At 37.3% G+C, this 16,881-nt stretch overlaps 1 protein-coding gene across 2 annotated transcripts in view; it reads left to right on the forward strand.

Annotated features, from left to right (window-relative positions):
- The window catches only part of HSF5 (heat shock transcription factor 5), a 52,128-nt gene that overhangs the window by 24,645 nt on the left and 10,602 nt on the right, over positions 1-16,881 (forward strand). The window contains exon 6 of one of the 2 annotated variants that reach the window (XM_049702330.1): positions 11,950-12,042. The exons of the other annotated variant lie outside the window; for it this stretch is intronic. Coding sequence (XP_049558287.1) covers positions 11,950-12,042 — 93 coding nt within the window. The remainder of the gene's footprint in view (positions 1-11,949; positions 12,043-16,881) is intronic. 2 annotated transcript variants of the gene reach the window in all.

The following is a 16,881-nucleotide window of genomic DNA, read 5'->3' on the forward strand; positions in this document are numbered from 1 at the left end:
AACCCCTGAGTTAGACTAACAGTTTATTTCTGAAAAGCAATAGTGGAAGCCAGAAAGGAGTAGAATCATATTTTTAATATATGAAAAGAAATCCGCAGTCCTGGAAATCTCTACGCAGCCAAAAGATCCTTCAATAATGATGGCAAAAATGAAGACATTTTCAGATAAACACAAAATAGAGAGCATGTGCCACAGCAGATAAACAGTAAAGGAAATTCTACAGAGTGGTCTTCAGGCAGCAGGAAACAAGGAGACATACTGTAGCTTCTAGGGTAATCACCAAAATTGGTATAGAAATAATCCAAAAAAAAAGGCAGGAAAGGAGGAAGCAAGGAATTAAAAATAAGGAAGACAGAGAAAACAAATAGTAAAATGGTTGACCCAAATTTAGCCAATACAACTATTATATGTAAATGGTCTTAAAATCTCAAAGACAGAGATTGCTAGAGTAGATAAAAGGGCAAACTCCTACTATAGGCTGGCTACAGGAGACATGTAGGTTGAAAGTAAGTGGATAGAAAAAGATACAACATGCAAACAGGAAGAACGAGAAGGCTGGTATGGTTATTTTCAAATATCAGAAAAAATAGACTTTAAGACAAAGAGTGTTATAAAGAGGGCCACTTCATAATGATGAACAATTCATCAGGGAGGTGTATCAACTGTAAATGTGTTTTTTGTAGTAATAGAGTTTCAAAATACATGAAGCAAAAATTGACAAAAATTAAAGGGGGAAACACAATTCGTCAATGTACTAGGATATTTTAATACTTCTGTCTAAGCAATTGATAGAACAACTAGACAAAATATCAGTAAAGACATAGAAGATCTGAACAACATAAACACCTTGATCTAATTGGCATTTATAGTACACTGAGCATCCAACAACTGTAGAATATACATTGTTCTCAAGTGCATATAGTACATTTACCAGGATAGGTCATTCATCGGGCCATAAAACAAGTCTCAATACATTTAAAAGAACTGAAGTCATACACAGTGTACTTTCTGAATATAACAGGATTAAATGAGAAATCAGTAACAGAGTAATTAGGAGAACCTCAGATATCTGGAAATAAAGTGACATACTTCTAAATAATTTGTGAATCAAAGACAAAATCACAAGGAAAATTAGAAAATATTTTGACAATGAAAATACAACATCACAGTTTGCGGGATGCAGCTAAAACAGTGTTAGAATGAAATGTGTAGCTTTAAATGCTAATATTAGAAAAGAAGTAAGATCTAAAATCAATGACCTGAGGTTTTACCATACGAAACTAGAAAAAGAAGAGGAAAGTAAACCCAAAGGAAATACTAAAAATAAAAATAGACATCAATGATATAGAAAACAGACAATTGAGAAGACTAACAAATATAAAACTGGCTTTTTGAAAAGATCAACAAAATTGACAAACTCCTAACTACACTGATCAGGAAAAAGAGAACAAAAATCATAACTACCAAGGATGAAAAGAGATTAACACCTCAGAATCTGTGAATAGTAAAAGGATAGTAAGAGAATATTATGAACAGTCTTATGTTAATGAACACAACCACATAAATGGAATAGCCACAGTTCTTAAAAAATACACCTTGTCAAAATTCACACAAGAAGAACCAGTGAATAGCCCTATATAGATTAAAGAAGTTGGTTATCAAACATTTTCCTCAAAGGAAGGAAGAAAACTACAGACTAATAATCCTCATGAATGTAGATGCAAAAATAATTAACAAAATGTAAGTAAATTGAATGCAACAATATGTAAAAAGGCTGATAGACAAAGTAGAGTTTGTCTCAAGAATGCAAGGCTTGATTGAATTTCAAATGCTAATATTATGCACCGTATTAACAGAGTAAAGGAGAAAAAACTCTATGATGATTTTAATAGATTCAAGGAGAGCACTTGACAGACTTCAGCACTCATTTGTAATAAAAACTCTCAGCAAAGTAGGAATAGTAGAACATTTCTCAAACTGATAAAGAATATCTATAAAATATGTATAGTGAGGATCATGATTAATAGTGAAAGACTAAACTGTTTACTCCAGAGACTGGGAACAAGGCAAGGATGCCCACTTTACCACTTGTATTCATTATTGTACTGGTGGACCTAGCCATTGCAATAGGCAAGAAAAAGAAGTAAAAGGCGTAAAGATTGGAAAGCACACAACTGGAAAATGAAATTTTAAAAAAATAAAACATTTATGGTAGGCCCAAAATCATAACATACCTAGGAATAAGTTGAACAAAATATGTCTAAGGCCTCTACGCTGAAAACTACAAATTTTGCTGAAAGAAATTAAAGAAGACAAATAAATGGAAAGATGTGCCATGTTCATGGATAAGAATACCCAATATTGTTAAAGTGACAGTTCTCCCCAAGTTGATCTATAAATTCAATGCAATCCTAATCAAAATTCTAGTAGACTTTTTTTTCTTTAATGACAAGCTGATTCTAAGATTTAAAAGAAAATGCAAAGGACAGAGATTAACCAAAGCAATTTTTAAAAATAAAAAATTGGAGGAGACTTTACCAGATTTCAAGACTTACCATAAAGCTAAAATAATCAAAATCGTTTGGTATTGGTGAAAAGAGGGACCTATAGATGAATGAAACAAAATAGAGAGTCCAGAAATAGATCCGCACATATGTGGTCAATTGATTTTCAACAAAGGTGCTAAGGCAGTGCAATGGAGAAAGGAAAGTGTTTTCAACAAAAATTAACATTGACCCATACCTCAGCCTGAAGGAGCAAGATGGCAGAGTAGAAGGACGTGCGCTCACTCCTTCTTGCAAGAGCAGCGGAATCAGAACTAACTGCTGAACAGTCATCGACAGGAAGACGTTGGAACTCACCAAAAAAGATACTCCACATCCAAAGACAAAGGAGAAGCCACAGTGAGACGGTAGAAGGGGTGCAATCACAATAAAATCAAATCCCGTAACTTCTGGGTGGGTGACTCACAGACTGGAGAACACTTATACCACAGAAGTCCACCCACTGGAGTGAAGGTTCTGAGCCCCACGTCAGGCTTCCCAACCTGGGGGTCTGGCAATGGGAGGAGGAATTCCTAGAGAATCAAACTTTGAAGGCTAGCGGGATTTGATTGCAGGACTTCGACAGGACTGGGGGAAACAGAGACTCCATTCTTGGAGGGCACACACAAAGTAGTAAGTGCATCAGGACCCAGGGGAAGGAGCAGTGACCCCCATAGGAGACTGAACCAGACCTACCTGCTAGTGTTGGAGGGTCTCCTGCAGACGCGGGGGGTGGCTGTGGCTCAATGTGAAGACAAGGACACTGGCAGCAGAAGTTCTGGGAAGTACTCCTTGGCATGAGCCTTACCAGAGTCTGCCATTAGCCCCATCAGAGAGCCAGGTAGGCTCCAGTGTTGGGTCACCTCAGGCCAAACAACGAACAGGGAGGGAATCCAGCCCCACCCATCAGCAGACAAGCGGATTAAAGTTTTACTGAGCTCTGCCCACCACCAGTCCCTCCCATCAGGAAACTTGCACAGGCCTCTTAGATAGCCTTATCCACCAGAGGGCAGACAGCAGAAGCAAGAAGAACTACAATCCTGCAGGCTGTGGAACAAAAACCACATTCACAGAAAGATAGACAAGATGAAAAGACAGAGGGCTATGTGCCAGATGAAGGAACAAGATAAAACCCCAGAAAAACAACTAAATGAAGTGGAGATAGGCAACCTTCCAGAAAAACAATTCAGAATAATGATAGTGAAGATGATCCAGGACCTCGGAAGAATGGAGGCAAAGATTGAGAAGATGCAAGAAATGTTTAACAAAGACCTAGAAGAATGAAAGAACAAACAAACGGAGACGAACAATACAATAACTGAAATGAAAAATACAATAGAAGAATCAATAGCAGAATAACTGAGGCAGAAGAACAGATAAGTGACCTGGGAGACACAATGTTGGAATTCACTGCCACAGAACAGAATAAAGAAAAAAAATGAATGAAAAGAAATGATGATCTTTTGACAAAATTCAACACCCATTTATGATAACAACTCTCTAGAAAGTGGGCACAGAGGGAACCTACCTCAACATAATAAAGGCCATATTCGAAAAACCCACAGCAAACATCATTCTCAATGGTGAAAATCTGAAAGCATTTCCTCTAAGATCAGGAAGAAAATGAGGATGTCCACTCTTGCCCCTATTATTCAACACAGTTTTGGAAGTCCTAGCCATGGCAATCAGAAGAAAAAAATAAAAGGAATACAAATTGGAAAAGAAGAAGTAAAACTGTCACTGTTTGCAGATGACATGATACTACACATGGAAAATCCTAAAGATGCTACCAGAAAACTACTAGAGCTAATCAATGAATTTGGTAAAGTTGCAGGATACAAAATTAATGCACAGAAATCTCTTGCATTCCTATACACTAACAATGAAAGATCAGGAAAAGAAACTAAGGAAACAATTACCATTCACCATTGCAACAAAAAGAATAAAATACCTAGGAATAAACCTACCTAAGGAGACAAAAGAACTGTACTCAGAAAACTGTAAGACACTGATGAAAGAAATCAAAGATGACACAAACAGATGGAGAGATATACCATGTTCTTGGATTGGAAGAATCAATATTGTGAAAATGACTATACTACCCAAAGCAATCTACAGATTCAATGCAACCCCTATCAAACTACCAATGGCATTTTTCACAGAACTAGAACAAAAAATTTCACAATTTGTATGGAGACACAAAAGACCCCAAATAGCCAAAGCAACCTTGAGGGAAAAACACGGAGCTGGAGGAATCAGACTCCCTGACTTCAGACTATACTACAAAGCTACAGTAATCAAGACAATATGGTACTGGCACAAAAACAAAAATATAGATCAATGGAACAGGATAGAAAGCCCAAAGATAAACCCATGCATCTATGGACAACTAATCTATGACAAAGGAGTCAAGGATATACAATGGAGAAAAGACAGTCTCTTCAATAACTGGTGCTGGGAAAACTGGATGGCTACTGTAAAAGAATGAAATTAGAACATTCCCTAACACCATACACAAAAATAAACTCAAAATGGATTAAAGACCTAAAGGTAAGACCGGACACTATAAAACTCTTAGAGGAAAACATAGGAAGAACACTCTCTGACATAAATCACAGCAAGATCTTTTTTTGATCCACTTCCTAGAGTAATGGAAATAAAAACAATAATAAACAAATGGGACCTAATGAAACTTAAAATCTTTTGCAAAACAAAGGAAACAAGACGAAAAGACAGCCCTCAGAATGGGAGAAAATATTTACAAACGAATCAGTGGACAAAGGATTAATCTCCAGAATATATAAACAGCTCATGCAGCTCGATATTAAAAAAACAAACAACCCAATCAGAAAATGGGCAGAAGACCTAAATAGACATTTCTCCAAAGAAGACATACAGATGGCCAAGAAGCACATGAAAAGCTGCTCAACATCACTAATTATTAGAGAAATGCATATCAAAACTACAGTGAGGTATCACCTCACACCAGTTAGATGGGCATCATCAGAAAATCTACAGACAAATGCTGGTGAGGGTGTGAAGAAAAGGGAACCCTCTTGCACTGTTGGTGGGAATGTAAATTGATACAGCCACTATGGAGAACAGTATGGAGGTTCCTTAAAAAACTAAAAATAGAATTACCATATAACCCAGCAATCCCACTACTGGGCATATACCCAGAGAAAACCATAATTCAAAAAGATACATGCACCCCAATGTTCATTGCAGCACTATTTACAATAGCCAGGTCATGGAAGCAACCTAAATGTCCATCGACCGACGAATGGATAAAGCAGAGGTGGTACATATACACAATGGAATATTACTCAGCCATAAAAAGGAACGAAACTGGGTCATTTGTAGAGATGTGGATGGATCTAGAGACTGTCATACAGAGTGAAGTAAGTCAGAAAGAGAAAAACAAATATCGTATATTAACGCGTATATGTGGAACCTAGAAAAATGGTACATATGAACCGGTTTGCAGGGCAGAAATAGAGACACAGATGTAGAGAACAAACGTATGGACACCAAGGAGGGGTGAGGGGTGGGGGATGAACTGGGCGATTGGGATTGACATTTATACACTGATATGTATAAAATGGATAACTAATAAGAACCTGCTGTATAAAAAAATAAATGAAATTCTAAAATTAAAAAAAAATGGACCCATACCTCGTACCATACATAAAAATTAACTAAAAAAGGGATAAAAAAAGGAAAAAAAATTAACTGAAAATGAATCACAGACCTAAGTATAAAACCTAAAACTTTTTGAAAAAACAATAAGAGACAAACTTTGCTACTTTGGGCAAAGATTTCTTAGAACACAAAAAGTATGATCAATAAAGAAAAAAATGATAAATTGGATTTCATCAAAATTTAAAACTTCTGCTCTTCGATAGATATCATTCAGAAAATGAAAAGGCAAGCCAAAGCCTAGGAATAAATATTGACAGCAATATTAAAATCAAAATATCAAAACAAAGACATATCTAGAATATAAAAACTCTTACGGTGCAGTTCAAAAATGGGGTACAATATGAACAGACATTTCACAAAAGATACACAGATGGCCAGGAAGCACATGAATAGATGTTTAATCATCAGAGAAGTTGGTTAAAACTGCAATGAGATATCACTGCACACCAATTAGAATGGCTAAAGTTTTTTAAAAAGGAAAAAAACCATGACCATACCAGGTGTTGATAGGTCACTGGAACTCTCATACACTGCTAGTGGGAACTTAAAATAGTATAACCACTTCTGGAAACAGTTAGGCAGTTTCTTAAAAATTAAGTTAAATATATAAAATCAAGTTAAACTTTGTCCATCCTCTTCTCTCAACCTAATGGCACCTATATTGAGATCATCTGAAAACGAGGGTTTGATTGGGAAGATAACACCCTTAATCTCACCTTTGCCATAGTCTATCAGAGATACTTGAGAAAAGCTTGAGGCCCTCATTAGAGGTACCTCTTACTACTGTTTCAAGTTGGGATAGTAAATTACTTCGATGCACACCCCAAATTACTGAACGCTAGTCAGTTGGTTTTCAACCACAGACAGAGGAATATTCCCTTCCGTCTCTGCTTGCACACTGGCTACCTCTAGCCTGAGTTCATCTCTTATTTTAGGGCTTTGCTGAATCGTCAAGAAAACAGCCAACACATTGTGAATTTTGTCAGCCTTTCCCCGTATGGTTACATGCTCGCTTGGCATGTGGTCTGCTTTCCAGGGTATCACAGGCAGTGATTTTACCAAATGTTTTGAAATAGATTTCAATGATCACCAACGTTCTAGCCTGATGTGCCTTAACCACCTGCTGTCTGACTGCTAAGCCAGTACCACGTATTTTAATTTGAATTACAGCAGCACCTCACTTATAGATTCCAAATTCCATATTAGTCCACATATAAGTTAGGCTACTGTAAAAAACAAAACATAAAAACCAGTGTCTTAAACAATTTAGAAGTTTATTTTTTCCTCATAATAACAGTCCAGAGCTGATGTGGCAGCTTCGCTTTTCTCTGCTAGCCCTCAGGTGTGACGTGGTGAAAGATGGCCCACCACTCTATCCTCATGTCAGCCAGCAGGGTGCTATAAATATCCCTTCCTTTTATGAGCATAATCACTGCTTATGCTCACATCAGTTTGACTAGAACTTAGTCACATGAACAGGCTGCAGGGGAGCTTGGAAATGTGGTCTGTAGCTGTGTCCATTTGCCTGTGTAAACAATACCATGATTTAAAAGAAGAATAAATATTAGGAGACAACTAGCAGTCTCTGTTACATGGACTAAGAGAAAATATTTACAACACAAAATATAAAGCATTGTATTCATAATACATAAAAGCTTCTACAAATCATTAAGAAATAAAGCAATCCGATAAAAAGAAATAAAATAATATTAATGTGCAGTTCAATTGAAGAAATACACATGACCAATAAGTGTATAGAAAGATGTTGAACCACTCAGATAAATCAGTAATCAGAGAAATGCAAGTTATAAATCAACCAAAAAAAATTTTTTTTTGCCAGTCTGACAAAACTTAAATTATTGATAATATCCAGGTTGATAAAGGCGTAGGGAAAAAGGAACCTCCTATACACTGTAATTGGAATGTAAATTTGTAGAGCCAATTGGAGGGCAATTTGGCATGATCTGTAAATAACTAAAATGCTTATATGCTTTGACTCAGGAATCCCATTCCCAGGAATCTCTCCTACAGAGTTCAGTGTAGTGTGTTATTTATAATAGTAAACATTTGGAAAAAAAGCATAAATGCCTGACAGTGGAGTATTAGACAAACTACGATAAATTCATGTAATGAAACACTGTGCAACCATTTAACAAAATAAAGTAGCTTGATATGTTGTTACTTGGAAAGATAGAAAGTGTTGGTAATATGTTAAGTGAATGAAGCAAGTTGCAGCATACTGTGTCTAGTACAACCCCCTTTCTAGGACAAAAAATATATATATACTGTAAAATTATAGAAAAAAGTCTGGAAGTAAATAAAACTGATACATATAACAGTGGTCACCTCTGGGCAAGTAGAATTGGAGGTGTAGAGAGGTATTTTTTTTGCTTCTTAATTTGTGTTTGAGGGTACACAATGGTGGGATTATGGGGAAATCTCCCTTTTTGTATTTGTCTAGATTTTTAAAATTGAAAAAATATTTTAAATAGTTTAAATACTGTAAAGAGTTTTCTATAGTATGAATATAAAAGCCTCAAAATAATAGGAATGAGCAATTTAATGTTTTGAAAAAAAATTTATATCCCAGATATTAATCTGACTTTTGAGATTTAGATATGATTGACTCAAGCTAACCTTATCCCACACCAAAAACGCTTTTCTAAGATTTCTGAGAATTTCTAGGGCTTACAGTGGCTTTTATTTTTGAGTTTCTGCTTTTGCTTAATTCTAGATTCATCCATTTCTCACCTCCTGTAGGTGTTCTGTCTGCTCCTTGCCAGACCAGATGCAGAGCTCAGCCCCCTTACTTTGATTTCTCCCCTCCCCTGAGCATTTACATTAGGTATTTGTATGTGTGGCACACTTTTCTGAAGATTTGGTGAGGTAGAAAGTGTTTGCATTTAAAATATTGCAAATAATTAAAAATGGAATGTTAGCCATTGTTCTTTTTAAAGGGCCTTCAGTCAGTTTACCGCTTTCTCACCTTTCCTTGTCAGTAGTCAGTGTGGCCTCCTGTCATGTTGTCCTCTTTCCTTGTACTAGCACCATACCTTCTCTTCTCTGATATCTTTTTTTTTTTTCCATGTTCTTTAATCAGGCCCTGAATTTTGTGTCTTAGGCAGAGAAGGTTAGGAATCTCTTCTGTTTCCTGATGAGGCCTTGAGACCTTATCTTGCCCAACCAAAACAACCTGTCAAGATATATTCCTCAACAGACAGTTACGTCCCCAAGAGGAACTCTGGTTTCTGCTGTTAAAATAATTTCCTCTCTTGGGCTTCCTTGGTGGCACAGTGGATGAGAGTCCGCCTGCCAATGGAGGGGACACGGGTTCGTGCCCTGGTCCGGGAAGATCCCACATGCCGCGGAGCGTCTGGGCCCACGAGCCATGGCCGCTGAGCCTGCGCGTCCGGAGCCTGTGCTCCGCAACGGGAGAGAGGGCACTACAGCTAGAGGCCCTCGTACCGCAAAAAAAAAAAAAGAAAAAACCTCTCTTATGGTTTTAAGTGTAACTGATAAAGTAGTTAGCACATTAATTATCTTTTTTAACTCTTCCTTTTTTTTTTTAATTAAGCCTTATCCTTTGATCAGTGGTGTTGGCAGGTGAGTCTTAACTGACCTTGGCTTCCTGCTGTGAAAGAGAGGAGTTGTGAAATGTTGGCATTATTATGACATCGAATCACATTTTCATTTTATTAGGGGCAGGGAGCAAATAACTTATGCTTAAACTAGAACCTGTTTGCTAAAAAGTTAGCTTTTGTAATGAAAGTGTAAGGAGAAATACAATTCATGAAGTTGCAAATTATTCTTCCTTCATAGAACTTAGCCTAACAAACAGTTGATCTATGAAAACATGGCTACATATAAGGTCCTGTGACATTAAAAGATTTTAACCAAAGTCAGTATAAAATTTATATACTATCTATTAGAGGCTGTACAGCACAGTCAACAGGAAGAAAGCCTCTGGTGTTAGAAAAAACTAAATTAACATCTGGATTCTGCTATTTACTTAACTTCCCTGAGCCTCAAGTTTCTTCATCTGTAAAATGAAGATAATAATAAAACATATGTTTATATAAAACATGTAACTGGCTTAGTATGGTGCCTGGCATATAGTAAGTACATGGTAGCGACAGAATTTTAGCAAAATTATTATTTTCATAATACTTACTATTTTGATGTTTATTACTGTCAAATGCTTTTCAAATGACTGGTCTCACTTTAAATTCATGTGGGCTCTTAGTGTTGCCAGCAGTTCTATAATATTTCCCTAGGCAGTACACTCCCCATTTTCCAAAGCCACTTTATCATATCTTCTCTCTGCTCCAACTTCCAACACAACTCCTCTCTTTTCATTCTCAGCTATGACCTTGTTTCTTACTGAGAAAATAGAAGCAGCTAGAAGAGAACTTTCATATCTTTCCACCAACAAATTTATCAGTCTACCACTTGTGTAACTCTACACTCTGCTTTTCTTCCTATTATAATGGAAGAAAACCAGTCCTCCCATATGTGTACACAGTCCCCTTTTGTGTACTCACAGACTTAGCCCTGAACAGTTATCCTCCCTTACTCTTCAGTAATTACATCTTACCTTTTATGTTAGATAATTCCCATCAGCATACAAACATGCCATCATAGGTTCTATGTTAAAAGAAATTCCTCTCACCTTCCCTTCATTCATATTTTCATCCAGCTACTCCTCCGTTTTTCTCTTCCCCTTAGAGAAAAGCTCTTTGAAAGCCTATCCTTATCTCAACCAGGTTTTCCAATCAGGTTTTCATTCCGGCTACTCAGCTGAAACTGTTCAATGTCAAGGTTTCCAATTACTGCTCTTGTCAAGGTTTCCAATTACTGCCATGTTGCCAAATCCTGTGGTCCATTCTCAGTCCCACTTGACTGTACCTCAGCAGCATTTGAACAGACTACCTCAACCTTCCTGAAATACTTTCTTCACTTGGCTTCTGGAACATCACCCTTTCCTGGTTTTCCTTCAACCTCACTGGCCACTCCGTAGTTTCTTTTACTGAATCTTCTTTATCTTCCCTGACTTCTAAATATTGATGAGTCCCAGAGCGCAATTCTTGGACCCCTTTCCTTCTCTATTCATTTCCTAGGTTATATCAACAAGTCTCACTGCTTTTGTCTAAATGGTGATGACTCCTAAATTTATATCTAAGCCTCTATCTTCTCTGAACTCCAGGTGTGCATACCTTTTTCCCCTTGCCACTTCTTTGTTTGGATGTCCAGTAGTGTCCCAAATGCATTATAATGCCACCCTTTCCCCAGTTTTACTTATTTCAGGAAATAATACTTCTAGTCACCTCTAGTCAACCAAAAGTCTTGGAATCTTCCTTGACTCTCTTCTCTCTCATCTCACATCCAACCCATCAGCAAATTCTGTCAGTTCTATCTCAGTGTAGATCCAGAATCTGACCATTTCTTATCACCTTTACATGCTATCACCATGGTCCAAGCCACTACATCTCTTGCCTAGATCTTTCTGCTTCCACTGTGTGCCCCTACAGTTTTTTCTCCACACAGCAATCAGAGTGATACTTTAAAATTATTTCCCTGTTTAAATTTTTCCAGTGGTTTTCCATCACATTTAAAATAAAATCTAAAAATCCTTACTATGATTTGGCTCCTAGTAACTGCTCTGACTTTATCTCCTGCCACCTTCTATCTCTCTCATCTATTCCAGCCATAGCAGCCCCTTCACTATTGTTTGAACGCACCAAGCATGGTCCTGCCTTCACACTTGCTGTTCCCTCTGCCCGAAATGTTCTTCACCCAGGTATTCACATGGCTTGCTCCTTCATTTCATTCAGTTCTCTACTCAAATGCCAGCTCATTATAGGAACCTTCCTGATCCTACTGTCTGTAATAGCACCCTATTCTCCATGTCCTGCCCTCCTTCAGTCCCTATTCTTTTTCCTTGGTTTTCTTCTATAATGTTCATCGCTACTTGACATTTTGTATTTATTATTTTTCTCCCCCTCTAGAAGGTTAGTTCCATGAGGGCAAGGATTTTGTTTTGTTCATTGCTGTATCTCCAGCACCTGGAGTATTACCTGTGGCACTCAGTGTTTATACACTGTTATCTTACTAATATACTTTTCAAAAAAGATCCTTGGAAAAAATCAATCTTAAAAAAAAAATTGTGGTAAAATACACATAACATAAAGTTGAACCATTATAAGTGTATAGTTCAGTGGCATTAAGTACATTCACATTGTTCTGCTACCATCACCACCATCCATCTCCAGAACTCTTTTCATCTTGCAAAACTGAAACTCTATACTCACTAAACAATTCCTATTCCTCTTCTCCCCCCAGACCCTGGAAAACCTATTTTACTTTCTGTCTCAATGAACAATCTTTAATTAGCCAACAAAAGATAAGTTTTGAACATCTGGGGAGTCAAATTCAACCCATAGGTTGCTTTTAATGAGTGCTTATTAACAACTACTCTGGGGTTGGTACAGTGCTAGGTACACTAGGGATACAAAAGTAGTGTCCTGTACAGTTTTATTCTGCTGGAACTAAGAATTGCATATGTCTTACTAAAGATAACCATCCTATATCTTGTTACTATGCTCTGACATTGAAAACTGAGATACATTTGGTTATGAGTTTTATTTTTATGGCCATTTTCTGCTTTCCCCTTCTTTTTGTCCCATCATTTCAAACTGATAGGAAAGTATACATTTTTAGGGGAGATTCACATAACAGAAAATTAACCACTTTAAAGTGAAAAGTTCCATGGGACTTAGGCCATTCACAATGTTGTGCAAGCTCTATCTAGTTCCAAAACATTTGCATCACTCCAAAAGAAAACCCCATATTCATGAAGCAGTTGCTCTCTGTTCCGTCCTCTCCCAAGCCCTTGGCAACCACCAGTCTGTGTTCTATCCCTGTGGATTTACCTATTCTGGATATTTTGTATAAATGAAATCATACAATGTGTGACCTTTTTGTGTCTGGTTTATTTCACTTGGCATGATGTTTTCAAAGTTCATCCACAAGGTAACATGTGTATCAGAACTTCATTCCTTCTTATGGCTAAATAGTATTATGTTGTATGTATATATGACAATTTTTTATCCACTCATCTGCTGATGGGCATTTGGGCTGTTTCTACCTTTTGGCTATTGTGAATAGTGCTGCTATAAACATTGTACATGTATTTGAATATCTGATATCAATTCTTTTGGGGATATACCTAGGAGTGGAATTGCTGGATCATTTGGTAATTCTATGTTTAACTGTTGAGGAACTGCCAAGCTATTTTCCATAATGGCCGAACCGTTTTACATTCCCACCAGCAGTGTACAAGAGTCCCCATTTCTCCACATCCTCCCTAGCACTTGTTATTTTCCGCTTTTTATTATCACTATAGTCATTGCTAAGTAGGTGTGAAGTGGTATCTATCTTATTGTGGGTTTAATTGCATTTCCCTCATGACTAATGATGTTAAGCATCTTTTCATGTGCTTGTTGGACATTTGTAGATCTTCTTTGGAGAAAATATAATTTCTTGGACAACTGTATAATAATATTCGATTTGATGAAATATTCTCCTATTTTGGTTAAATTTCTCTTGGTTAAAGCTGTGGTGTGTGCTATTAGAGCAGAAGTTGGTAAACTATGGCCTATGGGCCAAATCTAACTCACTGGTTGTTTTTATATGGCCTGCAAGCTAAGCATGTAGCTAAGCTAAGTAAATTTTTTTACATTTTAAATGGTTGAAGGGGGGGAGATCAAAAGAAGAATATTTCATGACACATGAAAATGATTCAAATTTCAGTATCCATAAATAAAGTTGAATTGGAACACACAACCATACCATACATTTACATATTATCTGTGGTTTCATACTGCATCAGCAGAGTTGAGTAGTTACAGTAGAGGCCATGTAGCCCATAAAGCCTAAAGTACTTGCTATCTGGCTCCTTACAGAAAAAGTTTGCCTACTCTGTGTCTTACTTCATTCTACTGCTATGACAAAAATACCATAGACTAGGTGGCTTATAAATGACAGAATTTTTCTCACAGTTCTGGAGGCTGGGAAATCCAGGATCAAGGTGCCAACAGATTCAGTGTCTGGTGAGAACCAGTTTCCTGGCTCATGGACTGCCGTCTTCTTGCTGTGTCTTCACATGGCAGAAGGGACAGAGGAGCTCTCTGGGGTCTCTATTATAAGGACACTAATTTCATTCATAAGAGCTCCACCCTCAGGACCTAATCACCTCCCCAGAGTCCCACTTTCTAACACCATCACATTGGGGGTTAGGTTTTAATACATGAATTTTGAGGAGATATAAACATGCAGACTGTTACACCCTGTATTAGAAAGTCCTCATTCTTAGCTTCTAATTTTTCACAGTCCTGATCATTGATGGCCAGAGAAGCCATTAAGAGTCAGGAGGGGTCCCTGGTTTGTTCCCGGGTTTCAGCACATACACAAAAAAAAGAGTCAGTAGATACTTGTGGGAGGACTCAAAATGAACTAGTATTCAGTTTAGTTCTTGTAGATGATGTATACTAAATCCAATTTTAAAGTATTAAAGGTAGGAACTAAATGTAAAATTTCTAAAATATCACTTAAATTTCAACTGTCGCTATCATTAGCAGTACCTCCCCTCAATAAAGTTCCAACTCTCCCATTATTTATGGTAAAAATAAGAGAATTTCTTGAAATCACCTCTAAAGACTCCTTTGGCCTCAAATTCTGAAGTACTATGATTCCACCATTAACTGTTGGAATGTCATTATGTTGCTCAGTATCCCATTGAACAGGGGTTTCCTGTATCCCAGAACTTATCAGTGCCCTTCTGTAACTGAATTATTTTGAAAATTTATCTTCCCTAGGGCATCTTCTTACACTTTAAGCTTTCTTTGAATTTTTTTTCAAGTAGGAGACTTCAAGTTGGTTAGGTATCCAGATTGTACTGATTTCAATAGATGTGCGTTTTGTTAGAAGGAGGTTGTTAATCACAGTCATTGCATGCTGTGTGTAGGCCTTTTGAACACGTGTTGACTTAAGAAAATACCTTTTGGATAAAAAAACATCAAGAGGTGCAGAAAATTAGACTCAATAATGCTGCTCCAATTTCTACAATGATATTACCCTAAACCAAGATAGGGTAATAGCCAGATATTAATCACCCTAATAACACCCAGATATCAGTCTTATTGTGCAAGCTACACTCTCTTATGTTCTGATAGGTTACTTTATAGTTAAGGGAAACTGAATGTTTAAGAGCAAAGTTCAGTCCACTCCTGAAGAAAGGACTTCTTATTTTGTAGCTATTGGATTATGGATGAGATTTCGTTAAGGTAATAGCCTCCAAATCCTAGAGAGTGTTCTTAGTAGGAGTTAACATTCCCAGGGAATTTCCTGGCCATCCAGTGCTTAGGTCTCCGTGCTCTCATTGCCAAGGGCCTGGGTTCGATCCCTGGGCAGGGAACTAAAATCCCACAAGCTGTGTGGTGCGGCCAAAAAAAAAAAAATCCCAAATGAGTAGATGCAATGCTCCTGTCCCTGGAGGCCTTTCAGCTCTCAAATCAACTCAGCCACTGTGATTCTCAAACACTTATCTTCTCTGAGGAGTATACAAGTTTCTCTTCTTTTTTTTTTTTTCCTCTCTCTATGTATTTTATTTTATTTTTTTATTGGGGTGTAGTTGTTTTACAATGTTGTGTTAGTTTCTACTGTACAACGAAGTGGAGTTCCCTGTGCTATACAGCAGGTTCTTATTAGCTAGCTATTTTATACATATTAGTGTATATATGTCAATCCCAATCTCCCAATTCTTCCACACCCGCCAACTTTCCCCCCTTGGTGCCCATACATTTGTTATCTACATCTGTGTCTCTGTTTCTGACTAGCAAACCAGTTCATCTGTACCATTTTTCTAGACTCCACATATATGCGTTAATATACAATATTTGTTTTTCTCTTTCTGACTTACTTCACTCTGTATGACATCTCTAGATCCATCCACATCTCTACAAATGACCCAGTTTCGTTCCTTTTTATGGCTGAGTAATATTCCATTGTGTATATGTACCACCTCTGCTTTATCCATTCGTCGGCCGATGGACATTTAGGTTGCTTCCATGACCTGGCTATTGTAAATAGTGCTGCAATGAACATTGGGGTGCATGTGTCTTTTTGAATTATGGTGTTCTCTGGGTATATGCCCAATAGTGGGATTGCTGGGTCATGTGGTAATTCTATGTTTAGTTTTTTAAGGAACTGCCACACTGTTCTCCATAGTGGCTGTATCAGTTTACATTCCCACCAACAGTGCAAGAGGGTTCCCTTTTCTCCACACCCTCTCCAGCATTTGTTGTTTTTAGATTTTCTGATGATGCCCATTCTAACTGGTGTGAGGTGATACCTCACTGTAGTTTTGATGTGTATTTCTCTAATAATTAGTGATGTTGAGCAGCTTTTCATGTGTTTCTTGGCCATCTGTATGTCTTCTTTGGAGAAATGTCTATTTAGGTCTTCTGCCCATTTTCTGATTGGGTTGTTTGTCTTTTTGATATTGAGCTGCATGAGCTGTTTATATATTTTGGAGATTAATCCTTTGTCCGTTGCTTCGTTTGCAAATATTTTCTCCCAT

Source organism: Orcinus orca, chromosome 19 (genome assembly GCF_937001465.1).
Source record: "Orcinus orca chromosome 19, mOrcOrc1.1, whole genome shotgun sequence".
Lineage (NCBI taxonomy): Eukaryota > Metazoa > Chordata > Mammalia > Artiodactyla > Delphinidae > Orcinus > Orcinus orca.